The 19817-nt window shown below is 41.7% G+C and overlaps 1 protein-coding gene across 1 annotated transcript in view; it reads left to right on the top strand.

Moving 5' to 3' along the window:
• Window positions 1-19817, top strand: part of cemip (cell migration inducing hyaluronidase 1) — a 375103-nt gene that overhangs the window by 93322 nt on the left and 261964 nt on the right. Inside the window, exons 4-6 of the mRNA XM_034184142.1 lie at window positions 331-469; window positions 1007-1243; window positions 3207-3386. Coding sequence (XP_034040033.1) covers window positions 331-469; window positions 1007-1243; window positions 3207-3386 — 556 coding nt within the window. The remainder of the gene's footprint in view (window positions 1-330; window positions 470-1006; window positions 1244-3206; window positions 3387-19817) is intronic.

Below are 19817 nucleotides of genomic sequence, written 5' to 3'. Positions count from 1 at the left end.
TACCTTTCTGTCTGTCTGTCTGTGTCTGTACCTGTCTGTGTCTGTTCGTTTCTGCCTGCACCTGTTTGTGTCTGTCTGTCTGTCTGCCTGTGACTCTGTCTGTGTCGGTTTGTTTGTTCCTTTCTGTCTGTCTGTCTGTCTGTCTGTCTGTCTGTACCTTTCTGTCTGTCTGTATCTATCCCTCTATCTGTACCTGTCTGTCTGTCTGTCTGCCTGTGTCTCTCTGCCTCTGCCGGTCTGTTTGTACCTTTCTGTCTATCTGTGTCGGCCTGTTTGTGTCTATGTCTGTCTGCCTGTGTCTTTCTGTCTGTACCTGTCTGTGTCTCACAGGAAAGTTGGTGATCGCTGACACCCGTTGGTCCATCCTTCTTCGAGCCAAACACATTCTGGTTGGGAACAGAGGAGAGCTGCACATTGGAAGCGCTGACTGTCCGTATAAAGGCGACCTCACCATCTCCTTATTCGGGAGGTAAAGTCGCTGCTGATTTATGTGTTTACAACGACTCTGAACGCCTTCACAGTTACAGACTCTGAGTCTGTGAATGTGGACAAGTGTCTGCCACTTTTCCAGACACCATATTTTCCAGAGTACAAGCTGCAACTGTTAAAAAAATGAACACGCCTTGAAAAGGAAAAAACAAAACAAAACAAAACAAAAAAAAAAACAACCTTTTTTCTGTATTTTCAAGTCTTTAATTTTGGATTTTTGAGCTTTGCTGTAGTACTTTTTGTTTCTGGCATTTATTCTTTTGTTACTGGAGTCTGGAGTTTATTTTGTTTAGTGCTTTGATTCCTGGGAAATTTATATATAAATAGCCCTAATAATAATAATTATTATTAATGTGTGATTTTTATTTATTTTTTTATTTTTGACATATGTAAGTTAGACCGGAGTATACAATATGTCACATGACCTCCCAAACTAGTAAAAAACAAAAAAACAAAACAAAACAAAAAAACCTAAGGGGTAGGGACTTCATATATTGATGTTTGTGTCTGGTCTCAGGTTGGATGACACCGATCAGGACCACAGCTACTTTGGTCGCAAATACATTGGCATAGGGACAGGAGGGATCTTAGAAGTCCACGGACAGAAGAAGCTGTCGTGGACTTTCCTCAATAAGACACTGCACGCTGGAGAGAGCACCCAGAACAGCTACCAATTTAAGAGAAGCTGGGGCAACCGAGGCATCATCATCCACATTATTGAACCCAGGACTGGAGAGGTGCTGCAGTCTGACAGGTGACACTACACCACCACCACCACAGGTCATAAAAAGAACCGCACTTTGACCAGCAACAACCGTTAAGACATTTTACATGCACACAGATGAAGGGGAGGTTTGGACACCACAGGACTGTTGTTAAGTTGCTGGATAGCATTTATGGTTGTTGAGTCCAGGAAAATCCTGTCACAATTCCAGCAGCAACATCAGGAGCAACTGTCAAACCAGAGTCAAAGCTTCAGTCTTCAGTCACATCTGAGCTCAAATTCATATGGACAGGTGTGATATAAAATGACCCAACTTGTGACAGGGTTCCAGTGGTTCTGTTGATAGTGTTCTAGCAGTTCTGGTGATAGGTTTCTAGTAGTTCTGGTGACCGAGTTCTACCAGCTCTGGTGACAGGGTTCTGTCAGATTTGGTGTCAGGGTTCTATCAGTTCTGGTGATAGGGTTCTGTCACCTCTGCTGTGAGGGTTCTAGCATCTCTGGTGATAGGATTCTGTCAAATTTGGTGTCAAGCTTCTAGTGGCTCTGGTGATAGGGTTCTGTCAGCTCTGAGGATATGGTTCTACTGGCTCTGTTGATAGAGTTCTCGCAGTTCTGGTGATAGGGTTCTGTCAGCTCTGCTGTGAGGGTTCTAGCAGCTCTGGGTATAGGGATCTAGCATCTCTGGTGACAAGATTCTGTCAGATTTGGTGTCAAGGTTCCAGTGGCTCTATTGATAGGGTTCTATGGGCTCTGGTGATAGAGTTCTATCAGTTCTGGTGATAGGGTTCTATCAGTTCTGGTGATAGGGCTCTGTCGGCTCTGGTGATACGGTGCTACCGGCTCTGTTGATAGGGTTCTATCAGTTCTAGTGATAGGGTTCTAGCAGCTCTGGTGACAGGGTTCTAGCAGCTCTGGTGATACGGTTCTGTTGGCTCTGCTGTGAGGGTTCTAGCAACTCTGGTTATAGGGATCTAGCATCTCTGGTGACAAGATTCTGTCAGATTTGGTGTCAAGATTCCAGTGGCTCTGGTGATAGGGTTCTACCATCTCTGTTGATAGGGTTCTACCGGCTCTGTTGATAGGGTTCTACCGGCTCTGGTGATAGGGTTCTATCAGTTCTTGATGATAGGGTTCTAGCAGCTCTGCTGTGTGGGTTCTAGCATCTCTGGTGATAGGATTCTGTCAGATTTGGTGTCAAGGTTCTAGTGGCCTGCTGATAGGGTTCTGTCAGCTCTGGTGATAGGGTTTTACCGGCTCTGTTGATAATGTTCTCGCAGCTCTGGTGATAGGGTTTTATCGGTTCTGGTGATAGTGTTCCAGTAGCTCTGGTGATAGGGTTCTAGCAACTCTGGTGACAGGGTTCTGTTGGCTTTTGTAGTTCTAGTGATAGGGTTCTAGTGGCTCTGGCAATAGGGTTCTAGCAGCTCTGGTGGTACAGTTCTAGTGGTTCTGGTGATAGGGTTTTGTCAGCTCTGCCGTGAGGGTTCTACCATCTCTGGTGATAGGATTCTGTCAGATTTGGTGTCACGTTTCTAGTGGCTCTGGTGATACGGTTCTACTGGCTCTGTTGATAGGGTTCTCGCAGCTCTGGTGATAGGGTTCTAGCAGCTCTTGATTCAGTTCTGTCAGCTCTGCTGTAAGGGTTCTAGCAGCTCTTGGTTATAGGGATCTAGCATCTCTGGTGACAAGATTCTGTCAGATTTGGTGTCAATGTTACAGTGGCTCTGGTGATAGGGTTCTATTGGCTCTGGTCATAGGGTTCTATCAGTTTTGGTGATAGGGCTCTGTCAGCTCTGGTGATAGGGCTGTAGCAGTTCTGATGATAGGGTTCTAGTGGCTCTGGCAATAGGGTTCTAGCACCTCTGGTGGTACAGTTCTAGTGGTTCTGGTGATAGGGCTCTGTCAGCTCTGGTGTCAGGGTTCTGGAAACTCTGGTGATCTTCAGGCATATGTGTTCCTTGGACTCACCAGCTCTTCTTGTATCTGCTCACAGGTTTGACACATACCGCAGTAAGAATGAGAGCCAGCGCCTCGCTCATTATGTGGACGGAGTGGAATCAGGGCTAATACTGGCCATGATGGTTAATGATGAGGGTTCCAACAACCTGGAGGACTCAGCCAAGAGGAGCCTGTCCAGGCTGGGCAGCCAGCACATCAGCAGTCTGGGCTTTCGGTGAGAACAACACAACCATAGTGAGAAGCCCACAGACACACACCACAGATCTCACAGTAACTGAGGGAGTGAGTCCAGCCAGCGTAACTGTCGCACCACAGAAATTTTCTCTGAAGTCTGTCTTTATGGTGAAATAACGTTGGACACATCATGAGATTCATTACAGTTAGTTACGTTTAGTGCCGAGGTCCAAAACACCAGTCTCACTCTGAAATACTGTAGTTCAATCAAATCTGTACGCTGTCAGGAAGTTGGGGCATAAAGACCTTCCACAAGAAACTTTAGTGATCTGCTAGTCTGATGGGGTCTTTATAACTAAGGATCCCCTGGTCACAAGCCCACACCTCTGACTTTATCTTACACGACTTTATCCCATATATTCACAGTACTCAGTTCTTTCAACATAATCACTCATCCATGTGACCAGCTGATCCTCTTCACTGTCTCAGCATGTCCACCATGGCCCAGTGTTGTCATCACCCTTGGTCTATGTCAGTGCTCTTCCATGCTGACCCTCTGCTTCCTTCTCTGGCAGCCAGCCAGACACCACACAGGTGTTGAACAGAGAGCAAATCAGAACTAATCGATCAAAATATCTAATCCATGTGTTTGAACACCAAATTAAAGACAACAGGCTAACAAAACAATCCCCAGGATTTTGATTTGGATGAGACTGAGTCCTTCTCCAGCAGTGCTATGAACCCTGCACACAGACAACACAGCGCACAGGCCAGTACATAAGGTTTTTAATAAGCCCTGGCATCATTGCAATGCCTTAACATGCTATCTCGCATATAGCTGATCATGAAGACTGGATTATTATTTTAATCACATAATGGAGTTTAAACTTTACCCACATTAATAATAATAATAATAATAATAATAACAGCAATGAATTGGATTTATAGTCAGATGAAGTTTGACACTTGGTAACCTTTCTATATAAATTAACCTGATATTTGTCCTCTGTCATCCCACAAGATTTTTTTTTAAATCTTGGAGGTAGAATGTCTTATCTTGTCGAAACAAGATAATTAACTAGAAGCACTCGGAGAGTGCAAACCTCCGCCAAGGCCATGGGGTCACTGACGCCATAACATCTACACGCCGTGGAATCATTGAACCTAAAAAAGTCTAACAATGATGATTGCTAGTAAAAAAGTTTCATCTGCTGTGACTGGATAGCATGTATCCTTAGCGCTTGGCATTACAGTATATTGCAACTTGCACCTTTCCCAGAAGCTACTGTCATCTGAGCACTGATATTGATATTGCATGTGCTTATAGACAAAAACAAATGAGACAAAATTCAATTCATTATTCAACTAAACTGCAAATATATGAATTTTTTAACATTTATGAAACACTTCTGTAAATAAATAACAGTAAATTCTGAAATAGAACTATTTTTTAAGTGTTGCATGTGCTACACAAGGCCATAGGGTCACTGACCCTAAAGAGATTCCCTCCTTGGCACAGTGATCTATTCAACAACTCAGGTTACAACCAAAACTATGATACATACATGTTTCTTTCCTTTATATTTGACATCCTTGACCATGAAAACATACCACTAGAACTTGGAATCACTTTTATGTCTTTATTAGTTCAAAAGTTATTGTATTAAAAACGATTTTTCGGTATAATGGCGGTTTTCTTCTGGATCTAGCTCCATAACATTTGAAGCTACATCAGATCTGATGACACCTTACTGAATCAGTACAGATTCAGCTACAATTTGGTGTTAGTTGTGCATCTCTAGCTTCATTTGTCACCTCACACTGACACAGATCCGGAATCCGGATCCGATCATCACCAAACGTTGTTGTTAGATAGAACATTTGACTATGTTACACCCTATTTTTTTTCAATCCTTTCTGCCTTGTTTTTGTGGAGTTAGAAACTAGAATGTCAAAATTCCCCCTATCCCGCAATGGTGAAGAATCCTTTAAAAAAATTCCTGGATCCAGATCATGATCCGGATCACCACTAAAATTTAATCACTTGTTCCTCTTGTCCAACCACTCCACAAAATTTCATCAAAATCAGTTCAAAGCTTTCTGAGTTATCCTGCTGACAAACAGACAGGCAGACAAACAAACAAACAAACTCGACCGAAAACATAACCTCCTTGGCGGAGGTAACTATAAGAAGTTTGGTCCTTCACTGTGTAGATGATTCTACACAATTCTTGCGATTATCACCTTGAATAGATATACAGTGATACTGATCCTGATCTGTTAGGACCTTGGAATTTTCAAGGACACTAGACTCATCTAACACAGCCAGTCTGCTCTGCCTGATCCTGTCAGATCTCAGAAGCTAAGTAGTGTGGGTCCTGGTTAGTACTTGGATGGGAGACTTCTTCAGAACACCAGAGGCTGTGTGTGTTGGGCTGTGTTAAAACGTGCCAAAGTCTGATGCATAGCAGGCTGTATCTGCTGTGGTGACCCAAAACAAAATGGGAGTAGCCAAAAGGACAATGACAACTAGGCTCAGCAAGCATGCTGGACATGTGAGTTCCCATGGGATAAAAAAGCTTTTCAACCTACCATCCCTGGTTCTCAAGACCAGGCACCTAAGTGGCTGATGGACCTTCCAAGGCCTAACACCAGTGTGTGGTGAAAATTTGGTGAAAAGCCATTGAGTAGTTTCAACGTAATCCTTCAAAGCCTATATAAAGTAATATCTATTTGTGGTGAAAGTTTTTGCCAAAATCAGTGCAGTAGCTTTGACGTAATCCTGCTAACAGACAGACAAATAAATGAATGGCAATGATTTTATTACGTTCTTGGCGGACGTAACAATCAGTTTTATTGGCAGTTTTCTTCAGACAAGTCAGGGGATGGATACATGGACATTTCCAAGTCACTGATTATGTCTTGGACATGGATGCTGAGACCCTGATTCATGCATTTGTCTCTTCTAGATTGGACTACTGCAATGTCCTATTATCTGGTTTACCGCAGTCCAGCTTTAGGGGTCTCCAACTGGTTCAAAATGCTGCTGCCAGACTTTTGACATGAAGCAGAAGGTTTGACCATATTACACCCATTTTGGCGTCTCTTCACTGGCTTCCTGTACCAGTGAGATCAGATTTTAAGGTTGTGCTACTAACTAGCCTATAAAATTGTTCACGGACTGGCACCTCCCTACCTAGCTGACCTAATTAAACCCTACGTACCGGCCCGGGCTTTGCGTTCTCAAGGTGCAGGACTACATTGTGTCCCTAGCGTGAATAAAAAGTCTGCGGGTCACAGAACTTTCTCTCATCATGTCCCTGTTCTGTGGAATGATCTCCCTGCATCAGTAAAACAGTCAGATTCTGTAGAGACTTTCAAGTCCAGACTTAAGATGCACTTATTTTCCCTTTCGTATGGCTAGCATACTGGCATAGTATGTTTCTATGCTTTTTACTCTTTTACTTCATTTTATTAGGAAACGTAGTGTGCTACGGCCTCAACTTTATCTAAATTCTGGGTCTTTTAGTGAAGCTTAGGGCTAGTGGCCAGTGATCACCTTAGTATTTCTTCTGTTTTTCTTGTTGCTTAATGCTGACAAATTACACTGGATTTGTTGTCTTTCTGATGCTTGATTCTGCTTTTTTCTTTTCTCTCTGTTTGAGGTGTGGCTCCATCCAGAGATGGGTGTGGTGTCTGTTCCGGAAATTGTCCTGTGCACCGGCAACATTTCCTGTACGTTCGTTTTGTGAATTGTTTTGTAATTTGTGTCGGTAGCATGGCCCAAGCAGAGGGTCACCCCTTTGACTCTGGTCTGCTTGAGGTTTCTTCCTCAGAGGGAGTGTTTCCTTACCACTGTTGCTCTGGGGGTTGGTAAGGTTAAACCTTAGTTGTGTGACGCACCTTGAGGCAACCTTGTTGTGATTTGGTGCTACAACCCCTGGCAAAAATTATGGAATCACCGGCATCGGAGGATGTTCATTCAGTTGTTTAATTTTGTAGAAAAAAAGCAGATCACAGACATGACACAAAACTAAAGTCATTTCAAATGGCAACTTTCTGGCTTTAAGAAACACTATAAGAAATCAAGAAAAAACGATTGTGGCAGTCAGTAACGGTTACTTTTTTTAGACCAAGCAGAGGAAAAAAATATGGACTCACTCAATTCTGAGGAATAAATTATGGAATCACCCTGTAAATTTTCATCCCCAAAACTAACACCTGCATCAAATCACATCTGCTTGTTAGTCTGCATCTAAAAAGGAGTGATCACACTTTGGAGAGCTGTTGCACCAAGTGGACTGACATGAATCATGACTCCAACACGAGAGATGTCAATTGAAACAAAGGAGAGGATTATCAAACTCTTAAAACAGGGTAAATCATCACGCAATGTTGCAAAAGATGTTGGTTGTTCACAGTCAGCTGTGTCTAAACTCTGGACCAAATACAAACAATATGGGAAGGTTGTTAAAGGCAAACATACTGGTAGACCAAGGAAGACATCAAAGCGTCAAGACAGAAAACTTAAAGCAATATGTCTCAAAAATCGAAAATGCACAACAAAACAAATGAGGAACGAATGGGAGGAAACTGGAGTCAACGTCTGTGACTGAACTGTAAGAAACCGCCTAAAGGAAATGGGATTTACATACAGAAAAGCTAAACGAAAGCCATCATTAACACCTAAACAGAAAAAAACAAGGTTACAATGGGCTAAAGAAATGCAATCGTGGACTGTGGATGACTGGATGAAAGTCATATTCAGTGATGAATCTCGAATCTGCATTGGGTAAGGTGATGATGCTGGAACTTTTGTTTGGTGCTGTTCCAATGAGATTTATAAAGATGACTGCCTGAAGAGAACATGTAAATTTCCACAGTCATTGATGATATGGGGCTGCATGTCAGGTAAAGGCACTGGGGAGATGGCTGTCATTACATCATCAATAAATGCACAATTTTACGTTGATATTTTGGACACTTTTCTGATGTTTGAGGATGATGAAATCATTTTTCAAAAAGATAATGCATCTTGCCATAGAGCAAAAACTGTGAAAACATTCCTTGCAAAAAGACATATAGGGTCAATGTCATGACATAGGGTCAATGTCAACGAGCAGATGTGATTTGATGCAGGTGTTAGTTTTGGGGATGGAAATTTACAGGGTGATTCCATAATTTATTCCTCAGAATTGAGTGAGTCCATATTTTTTTCCTCTGCTTGGTCTAAAAAAGTAACCGTTACTGACTGCCACAATCTTTTTTTCTTGATTTCTTATAGTGTTTCTTAAAGCCAGAAAGTTGCCATTTGAAATGACTTTAGTTTTGTGTCATGTCTGTGATCTGCTTTTTTTCTACAAAATTAAACAACAGAATGAACATCTTCCGAGGCCGGTGATTCCATAATTTTTGCCAGGGGTTGTATATAAATGAAAATAAATTTAAAATTGAAATTACAGTGAATGTGAATATTGCGCTACCAAACCGAAAGCACAGTGCGCTACTGTGCGCACGCCGCCGCAAATCTGAACAGGCTGTTATATCCACAGTAGACCTTACAGTGCAGATATTTGTCCATTCCTTCCCATGGGTGACATAAATAATGTGAACTATTGTCTCCATCATATCTCTATATACCACAGACAGCTGCGCCTCTCCTTGGTCTCATCCAGACGTTTGGACGTCGGGTAGTCTTCAGTGCCTTTTAAGGCCGTCTGACTGCACTCTGTGTCATCTACCTGTTGTCTATATACTCTTTGCATGCCATTGTGCAGGTATAGATGAGGTAATCTGGATGCGTTCTGACACTACTGACCACGCCTCTTTCCCTCAAGACTGCATCCGATTATGGAAATATTTGCCGTGTCCGGCTGGTTCCTGCACATTCTTGCTATGTGTGAAGGGGGCTTCAATGTGATGAATCAAAAAACATAATTATGAGCTGTGTTTATAGAGCACTTAGATCAAACTTAAATATTTTTGTGGAAAAATTGACAAATATGTACAACACTTTTAAAAAATAATAAGCTTTTATTTATCTGTGGAGACCTTAAAATAGATTTCATAAATCCTCATAGTTAATTACATATATCTGAATTTATAAATTCTGTGTTTTTAAGGGATTGTATCCAGTGATTACTCATCCAACTAGGATAACTAGGAATACATCAACACATATTGACAATATATTGACAAATATTACCATGGGAAATTTAATGAGCGGACTCATGGTGATATCAGTGATCATTTGCTTATTTTGTTGCTTTCAATTCATTAGTTGATAAAATTGACCATATTAACATTGCAAAGTTCACAAGGAAAATAACATAGGAAACTATGGAAAATCTTAGAATGGATTTAACACATCAAAACTGGAGTAACATTTATATTGAGGATATAGATCAATCTTACGAATCATTCATTTCTGTTATTTCCAATTTATATAATAAACATTGCCCTTTTGTGTAAAAAGTTAATAATAAGCAAACTATTGATAAACCTTTGATCACTAAGTGACTTTGGAATACATGTAAAAAGAAAAAAATTGTGCAAGCAGTTTTTAAAATTTAGAACAAATGAAGATGAGAGAAGATATAAGACATAATAAAAACAAACTAACATTATGCAATCTTGTAAAAGGCAGTACTATAGTGATATACTGGAGAGAAATCAAACAAATCTTAAGAGTACTTGGAGGTTATTAAATGAGATCGTAAACAAGAAAAAGTTATTAAAGAATAGCCTGCTTATTTTTACACAAATACTGACACAATTGTTAAAGAAAACAAAGCTATAGCAGATTATTTTAATGGTTATTTTGTTAATGTGGGTAAAAAAATTGCTAATTCAATTGTGTCTTCTAAATGATTGACATAGTTCATAAACTTAAGGGGAAGAAGTCAATTGATAGTGGCAATTTTGATATGTTTTTGATTAAAATATTACTAATTGTACTGTTAAACCTTTAACATAGTATAGCTGTAATTTGTTATTAATGACTCGGGAATTTCCTTTCAAAATAAAATAGCTAAAGTGATACCATTGTTTACATCTGGTGACTAACATGTTTGTTCACAATTTAGGACAGTCTTACTCTTACCACAATTTTCAGGTAGGTATTTGTAATGAGGTTAAATGATTTCATAACTAAACATCATATCCTTTGGGAGCAGCAATATGGTTTTAGGGAGTTGTTCCTTACCACTGTGACCTGTGTGCTTGCTCTAGGGGTTGGTAAGGTTAGATCTTACTTGTGTGAAGCACCTTTATCAACTTCAATCAATCAACTTTTTTTTTATATAGCGCCAAATCACAACAAACAGTTGCCCCAAGGCGCTCTATATTGTAAGGCAAGGCCATGCAATAATTATGAAAAACCCCAACGGTCAAAACGACCCCCTATGAGCAAGCACTTGGCTACAGTGGGAAGGAAAAACTCCCTTTTAACAGGAAGAAACCTCCAGCAGAACCAGGCTCAGGGAGGGGCAGTCTTCTGCTGAGACTGGTTGGGGCTGAGGGAAAGAACCAGGAAAAAGACATGCTGTGGAGGGGGGCAGAGATCGATCACTAATGATTAAATGCAGAGTGATGCATACGGAGCAAAAAGAGAAAGAAACAGTGCATCATGGGAACCCCCCCACAGTCTACGTCTAAAGCAGCATAACCAAGGGATGGTCCAGGGTCACCTGATCCAGCCCTAACTATAAGCCTTAGCGAAAAGGAAAGTTTTAAGCCTAATCTTAAAAGTAGAGAGGGTATCTGTCTCCCTGATCTGAATTGGGAGCTGGTTCCACAGGAGAGGAGCCTGAAAGCTGAAGGCTCTGCCTCCCATTCTACTCTTACAAACCCTAGGAACTACAAGTAAGCCTGCAGTCTGAGAGTGAAGCGCTCTAATGGGGTAATATGGTACTATGAGGTCCCTAAGATAAGATGGGACCTGATTATTCAAAACCTTATAAGTAAGAAGAAGAATTTTAAATTCTATTCTAGAATTAACAGGAAGCCAATGAAGAGAGGCCAACACGGGTGAGATATGCTCTCTCCTGCTAGTCCCCGTCAGTACTCTAGCTGCAGCATTCTGAACCAACTGAAGGCTTTTTAGGGAACTTTTAGGACAACCTGATAATAATGAATTACAATAGTCCAGCCTAGAGGAAATAAATGCATGAATTAGTTTTTCAGCATCACTCTGAGACAAGACCTTTCTGATTTTAGAGATATTGCGTAAATGCAAAAAGGCAGTCCTACATATTTGTTTAATATGCGCTTTGAATGACATATCCTGATCAAAAATGACTCCAAGATTTCTCACAGTATTACTAGAGGTCAGGGAAATGCCATCCAGAGTAAAGATCTGGTTAGACACCATGCTTCTAAGATTTGTGGGGCCAAGTACAATAACTTCAGTTTTATCTGAGTTTAAAAGCAGGAAATTAGAGGTCATCCATGTCTTTATGTCTGTAAGACAATCCTGCAGTTTAGCTAATTGGTGTGTATCCTCTGGCTTCATGGATAGATAAAGCTGGGTATCATCTGCGTAACAATGAAAATTTAAGCAATACCGTCTAATAATACTGCCTAAGGGAAGCATGTATAAAGTGAATAAAATTGGTCCTAGCACAGAACCTTGTGGAACTCCATAATTAACTTTAGTCTGTGAAGAAGATTCCCCATTTACATGAACAAACTGTAATCTATTAGACAAATATGATTCAAACCACCGCAGCGCAGTGCCTTTAATACCTATGACATGCTCTAATCTCTGTAATAAAATTTTATGGTCAACAGTATCAAAAGCAGCACTGAGGTCCAACAGAACAAGCACAGAGATAAGTCCACTGTCCGAAGCCATAAGAAGATCATTTGTAACCTTCACTAATGCTGTTTCTGTACTATGATGAATTCTAAAACCTGACTGAAACTCTTCAAATAGACCATTCCTCTGCAGGTGATCAGTTAGCTGTTTTACAACTACCCTCTCAAGAATCTTTGAGAGAAAAGGAAGGTTGGAGATTGGCCTATAATTAGCTAAGGTAGCTGGGTCAAGTGATGGCTTTTTAAGTAATGGTTTAATTACTGCCACCTTAAAAGCCTGTGGTACATAGCCAACTAACAAAGATAGATTGATCATATTTAAGATTGAAGCATTAAATAATGGTAGGACTTCCTTGAGCAGCCTGGCAGGAATGGGGTCTAATAAACATGATGATGGTTTGGATGAAGTAACTAATGAAAATAACTCAGACAGAACAATCGGAGAGAAAGAGTCTAACCAAATACCGGCATCACTGAAAGCAGCCAAAGATAACGATACATCTTTGGGATGGTTATGAGTAATTTTTTCTCTAATAGTCAAAATTTTGTTAGCAAAGAAAGTCATGAAGTCATTACTAGTTAAAGTTAATGGAATACTCAGCTCAATAGAGCTCTGACTCTTTGTCAGCCTGGCTACAGTGCTGAAAAGAAACCTGGGGTTGTTCTTATTTTCTTCAATTAGTGATGAGTAGAAAGATGTCCTAGCTTTACGGAGGGCTTTTTTATAGAGCAACAAACTCTTTTTCCAGGCTAAGTGAAGATCTTCTAAATTAGTGAGTCGCCATTTCCTCTCCAAGTTACGGGTTATCTGCTTTAAGCTACGAGTTTGTGAGTTATACCACGGAGTCAGACACTTCTGATTTAAAGCTCTCTTTTTCAGAGGAGCTACAGCATCCAAAGTTGTCTTCAATGAGGATGTAAAACTATTGACGAGATACTCTAACTCCCTTACAGAGTTTAGGTAGCTACTCTGCTCTGTGTTGGTATATGACATTAGAGGAATCATATCCTTAAACCTAGTTACAGCGCTTTCTGAAAGACTTCTAGTGTAATGAAACTTATTCCCCACTGCAGGGTAGTCCATCAGGGTAAATGTAAATGTTATTAAAAAATGATCAGACAGAAGGGAGTTTTCAGGGAATACTGTTAAGTCTTCTATTTCCATACCATAAGTCAGATCAAGATCTAAGATATGATTAAAGTGGTGGGTGGACTCATTTACTTTTTGAGCAAAGCCAATAGAGTCTAATAATAGATTAAATGCAGTGTTGAGGCTGTTATTCTCAGCATCTGTGTGGATGTTAAAATCGCCCACTATAATTATCTTATCTGAGCTAAGCACTAAGTCAGACAAAAGGTCTGAAAATTCACAGAGAAACTCACAGTAACGACCAGGTGGACGATAGATAATAACAAATAAAATTGGTTTTTGGGAATTCCAATTTGGATGGACAAGACTAAGAGACAAGCTTTCAAATGAATTAAAGCTCTGTCTAGGTTTTTGATTAATTAATAAGCTGGAATGGAAGATTGCTGCTAATCCTCCGCCCCGGCCCGTGCTACGAGCATTCTGACAGTTAGTGTGACTCGGGGGTGTTGACTCATTTAAACTAACATATTCATCCTGCTGTAACCAGGTTTCTGTTAGGCAGAATAAATCAATACGTTGATCAATTATTATATCATTTACCAACAGGGACTTAGAAGAGAGAGACCTAATGTTTAATAGACCACATTTAACTGTTTTAGTCTGTGGTACAGTTGAAGGTGCTATATTATTTTTTCTTTTTGAATTTTTATGCTTAAATAGATTTTTGCTGGTTATTGGTGGTCTGGGAGCAGGCACTGTCTCTACGGGGATGGGGTAATGAGGGGATGGCAGGGGGAGAGAAGCTGCAGAGAGGTGTGTAAGACTACAACTCTGCTTCCTGGTCCCAACGCTGGACAGTCACAGTTTGGAGGATCCAAGAAAATTGGCCAGATTTCTAGAAATGAGAGCTGCTCCATCCAAAGTGGGATGGATGCCGTCTCTCCTAACAAGACCAGGTTTTCCCCAGAAGCTTTGCCAATTATCTATGAAGCCCACCTCATTTTTTGGACACCACTCAGACAGCCAGCAATTCAAGGAGAACATGCGGCTAAACATGTCACTCCCGGTCTGATTGGGGAGGGGCCCAGAGAAAACAACAGAGTCCGACATTGTTTTTGCAAAGTTACACACCGATTTAATGTTAATTTTAGTGACCTCCGATTGGCGTAACCGAGTGTCATTACTGCCGACGTGAATTACAATCTTACCAAATTTATGCTTAGCCTTAGCCAGCAATTTCAAATGTCCTTCGATGTCGCCTGCTCTGGCCCCCGGAAGACAATTGACTATGGTTGCTGGTGTCGCTAACTTCACATTTCTCAAAACAGAGTCGCCAATAACCAGAGTTTGATCCTCGGCGAGTGTATCGTCGAGTGGGGAAAAACGGTTAGAGATGTGAACGGGTTGGCGGTGTACACGGGGCTTCTGTTTAGGGCTACGCTTCCTCCTCACAGTCACCCAGTCAGCCTGCTTTCCCGACTGCCCGGGATCTGCCAGGGGGGAACTAACGGCGGCTAAGCTACCTTGGTCCGCACCGACTACAGGGGCCTGGCTAGCTGTAGAATTTTCCACGGTGCGGAGCCGAGTCTCCAATTCGCCCAGTCTGGCCTCCAAAGCTACGAATAAGCTGCACTTATTACAAGTACCGTTACTGCTAAAGGAGGCCGAGGAATAACTAAACATTTCACACCCAGAGCAGAAAAGTACGGGAGAGACAGGAGAAGCCGCCATGCTAAATCGGCAAAGAGCTAGTAGCTACGCAACCTAGCGGATTCCTAAAAACACACAAAGTGAATAATGTGTAAATAATTTAGAGGTGATTCAGCAGAAGGAGTGCCTTAATTAAGGCACCAGACAGGCCATGAAGCAGCACAGGTAACGCACGACAACAGCGAACGCACGACAACGGTGCTAAAATAAAATAAAAATCGACTAAACACGCTGTGGAGCAGCACAGGTAACGCACGACAACAGTGCTAAAAAAAAATAAAAACGAAAGCGTTAGCAAGCTAGTTAGCTTTAGGCAGCTTTGTTGTGATTTTGTGCTATATAAATGAAAAAAATAGAAATTGAATTGAAAAAGGGCATAAAAAACAAACAAAAAAGCAAAAAAAAGCAAAAAAGAAACTGGACACTACACTATCGTCTCCCACAGAAGTTGTAGAGATTTGCTTTGAGTTTGCGTTGAAGCAAGATCATTTTAGAAATTTTTATACTGAGCCACAGTCAAGTGATGCTTGTATTTCTCCTTGACCTTCCCCAGCCACTGGGGTCCTCAATATTGAGGCACCTCCATGCTGGATCATGAGCAGAAAAATGACCCACATGGCCAAGATGTCAAAGTTGATGTTCCCTGATGATGCAGGTGAGGGAACATGTTCACAGATGATTCACTCATCTCAGCAGTGACGTTCAGGTCTCTGGGTCCTCTGCCTGTGAGATCCAGAGATGCCTAGGAAGAGCTTATTGAGTCAAGAGGTGTTTGGTGATGCTGGTATCTTTTCAGGGGAACAAAGGTCCAACTTTGCACTCACCCTTCCGTCATCATTCTGCATCAGCTGCCCACATGCAGTGCATAAAACAGCATAAAGTAAAGTAAAAATGTTCTTTCAGCTTCTGTGCTTTTCACTATGGGCACTACAGGAGATCTGATATGGATGCACATGTTGATTTGACACACATTTTACACTGGATGTCCTTTGACACAAATCCACATTACATAGAGAATGGCCAGGAGTGGTCTTGAACCTGGAACCTTCACCTCTGGAAACAAGAGCACCAACCACCTGATTCTAGGAAGAAACCTCTGGGGGGGACTCTGGGGGGGACAATCTGCTACCAGTAAGAACTGTCAAACATTCAGAGACAGAAACATTACAGCGAAGCAACCACATATATCTACAGTTCAGATATCTCAGCTGGAGGAACCTTCTCAATATGTTGTTTCCAGAGTCCTCAACACACTCCGGACTTCCAGTACAGTACAGTCAAAGTAGGAACAGTCTCTAGTAGTTGTCCTCCAGAGCCTTCTGCATATTACCAACACAGCTTCTGTGAAGATCTCCCTCACTTCAGTTGTGGAAGGACCGTGCAGAACCAGAAAAATGGACAATGAACAGAATGATCCGTGAAGCCCATGATGCTCGATCATTGACTGCTATGTCTTGATAATCCACCAACTCATCCTCTGTGAGACCTTAGAAGACAATCAGCGAGAACGGATCTCTCACAACAATAAAACAGACAAAATACTAACATGTTCATCAGCAACATATTCCAACACTTCCCTAAACACCAGGCAGGGAAATAATTGAAGTTTGAAGTACAAAAAAATGATTCAGAGAAATGTGGATTTAAATGACTCCACAGACTCAGACTCTTTTATCTCAGTGGGCAGACTCTTCCAGAGTCAAGGTACATGATAAAACCGGGTGCCAGGTTCTTCCTCATTCCCTCAGTGCAAAAGCTATCCTCTGGTAGCAAAGCTTAGCTCATGCTAACATAGGCATGGAACATATCTGGAGTGGCCGTAACATCTAACTCAATGGAAGTAAGCTGCTCCATCAAACTGACACAATTCTCAATGAGAGCTACCCTGTCCGCCAACATCGCACAACTAAGACTCACCACAGTGCAACAAGCCACTCTAAACCAAGTCCAGGAAAACGAATGTGAGCTAAACACTAATGAGCTGAACTAACCACTCCAAGAGTACATGCGCAACTAGTGATGTTACTTATTAAAAAAAAGAGAGCTACCTGTCAATTGTTATTGAAGCACAGCTAGTTAACATAATGACAAAATTATTTTTTTCTCTTGTTAAAAATTCAAGCTGCAGACACAGACGTCCTCACAACAGTGTTGTCCAGACAACAATAGACATCTGAATGCTGTGTGGACCAGGTGCAGGATCTGTGTAGCTTCTGGCGCTCCTCAGGAATGTGTTTTGGTTCCATGGCCTGATGGATGTGCAGGGTTTGGAAAATGGGTGGCAGAAGTGTTGAATTTTCACAGGCATTCAGTTCCTGTCTCTGTGTCCTCAATCTCTGAAATTGAGAAATGCCTGAGAAGATCTTATTGAGTCATGGGGTCAAAGGTTAAGGGTGTTTGGTGACACCAAGATCTTTAAAGGAGAACACTGGTCCAAGTCTTTAGGGACCTGGTGCTTCCTGTCTGACTGTCTGGTTGTTGGACTTGGACTCTAACCAGTGACTTAAGGTGAGGAAATGGATGCCTTTGGTTCCAGGCCTCTGTGGAGGATTCTTGGGTCCTACTGAAATTCCTTGTATGTGTGAACTTACTTGGCAATAAATTCAATTCTGATTCTTTGTGTCAAACAAGTGGTTATTTAGAGAGACTAAGATGAGGAGGATCACTGACACCATGAGGGCATGTCAGCTACCATATTTTGACCATGTGGCATGCCTTTCTGGGCCTGATCCATCAACCAGGTGCCTGAGCACTGAGGACTCCAGTGGCTGGAGAAGGCCAAGGACACACCCGTGTTCCACCTGGCTGTCACATGGTTACATTTGAGAAATGGGAACAGATTGATTGTCTGCCTGGGTGGTTGTCAGGGTGGTTACATTGTGTGCACAATCCCATTCCTGACGTGATCTGGGTTTTTATGGGATTTTTTTTTTTTTTTTTGGTTTGTGCTTGGTGCGTCTTTGGAATATGAAAGTTATTAGTGCATGCAAATGTCTGCCCTCTGTGGGTTGAGGACACAAATGGTGACGCGGCTGCAGCACTAACTGTGCACACCATCTTCAGGAGGCTGCTGCAGTCTTCGTTCAGTCCTAATTTTGAAGTCCTGCTTTCGAGGAGAACAATGTTTGAACTTAGTCTTTTTGTTCAGTTTGGAGCAGCAGGCAGGTGTGGACTTCACCAACATTCATGTTACACCTTGAGTTGACAGGAGGCAGGTGAACTGATCCTATTTCCAGGAGGCTCTTCAGATTTGGAACATAATCCCCAGAGATGTGATTATTTGGGTGTGACTTTAATGTTGTGTTGGATTTTTTTTCTTCACTCAGATATGACAGTGCCAATCACTGTGTTGCATATTTGGTAAACGCTCTGGCTGTTTTGTACAGTACTGGTGCAGGATGATGTTTTGAGTTCCAGTTATTTTGCACAGTACCGGTGCAGGGTGAAGGATGATGTTTTGAGCGCTGGCTGTTTTGTATAGTACTGGTGCAGGATGATGTTTTGAGTTCCAGTTATTTTGCACAGTACCGGTGCAGGATGAAGGATGATGTTTTGAGCTCTGGCTGTTTTGTACAGTACTGGTGCAGGATGATGTTTTGAGTTCCAGTTATTTTGCACAATACTGGTGCAGGATGAAGGATGATGTTTTGAGCTCTGGCTGTTTTGTACAGTACTGGTGCAGGATGATGTTTTGAGTTCCAGTTATTTTGCACAGTACTGGTGCAGGATGGAGGATGATGTTTTGAGCTCTGGCTGTTTTGCCCAGTACTGGTGCAGGATGATGTTTTGAGCTCTGGCTGTTTTGCACAGTACTGGTGCAGGATGATATTTTGAGCTGTAGCTATTTTGCACAGTACTGGTGCAGGATGATGTTTTGAGTTCCAGTTATTTTGCACAGTACTGGTGCAGGGTGAAGGATGATGTTTTGAGCTCTGGCTGTTTTGCACAGTATTGGTGCAGGATGATGTTTTGAGTTCCAGTTATTTTGCACAGTACTGGTGCAGGATGAAGGATGATGTTTTGAGCTGTAGCTGCTTTGCACAGTATTGGTGCACGCTGATGGATGGGGTGTTGAGTTCCGGCTGTTTTGCACACTGCTACTCATTGTTGGCACTGGTAGAAGAGGTGAGGGACTGTGAAGTTAGGTCCTGCTTCACAAACCACAGCAAATGAAAGGGTGATCTGTTTGCTCATTTTTCATCTCTCAGGATGTTGTGGACCACAGAGGTGACAGAGATTCCTGCCTAATGGCTCTTGTCGCCGTTGCTCCTGACACTAACGTCAAACACAACATCAGCAGACAGATGCTATGTAATTTGTGGTGCTCACACAGTCAATTTAATAAACTATTATTTATGAGACACTGTGGACTGTCCAATATATTCTCACTTACCTCATTTGCATATGTTTATCCAGCTGCCACAGGAGGTTAGTGCATTGTGGGTTTTCATGTTGTGTGCTGCAGACAACACGTGATTCTACATCATCCTCATAAAGCTTCCTGAGATGTATCAGAGTTGTTTGTATAGAATTTGTAGTGTTGTGTCAATGTAATAAGCTTTTGTTTGAAATGGCAAAATGTAATTAATTATGTAATGATGACCTTGAATGCACCTTCAGAGGTTGTGTGCTGTGGTTAATGATTTGTTAATGAGAGTTTCTGAGTTAACAGCACCCTCACTTAGACTCTGTGCTCTCAGAGGTGGGTTTAGGAGTTGGTCAGAATGATGGAGGGACTGTCAGGGTGATCTTCTGCACTTTATTGTTGAAGACGTTGGCACCTGTTAACCTGGAGTGATCTGCTGATGAGTAAAGTTAGCTGGATCAAATTAGGGCTGCAGCTATTGAATATTT

Source organism: Thalassophryne amazonica, chromosome 2 (genome assembly GCF_902500255.1).
Source record: "Thalassophryne amazonica chromosome 2, fThaAma1.1, whole genome shotgun sequence".
Taxonomy (NCBI): Eukaryota; Metazoa; Chordata; class Actinopteri; order Batrachoidiformes; family Batrachoididae; genus Thalassophryne; species Thalassophryne amazonica.
Note: the sequence above shows the minus strand (reverse complement) of the source record. Positions and strands in the feature narration are given on the sequence as shown.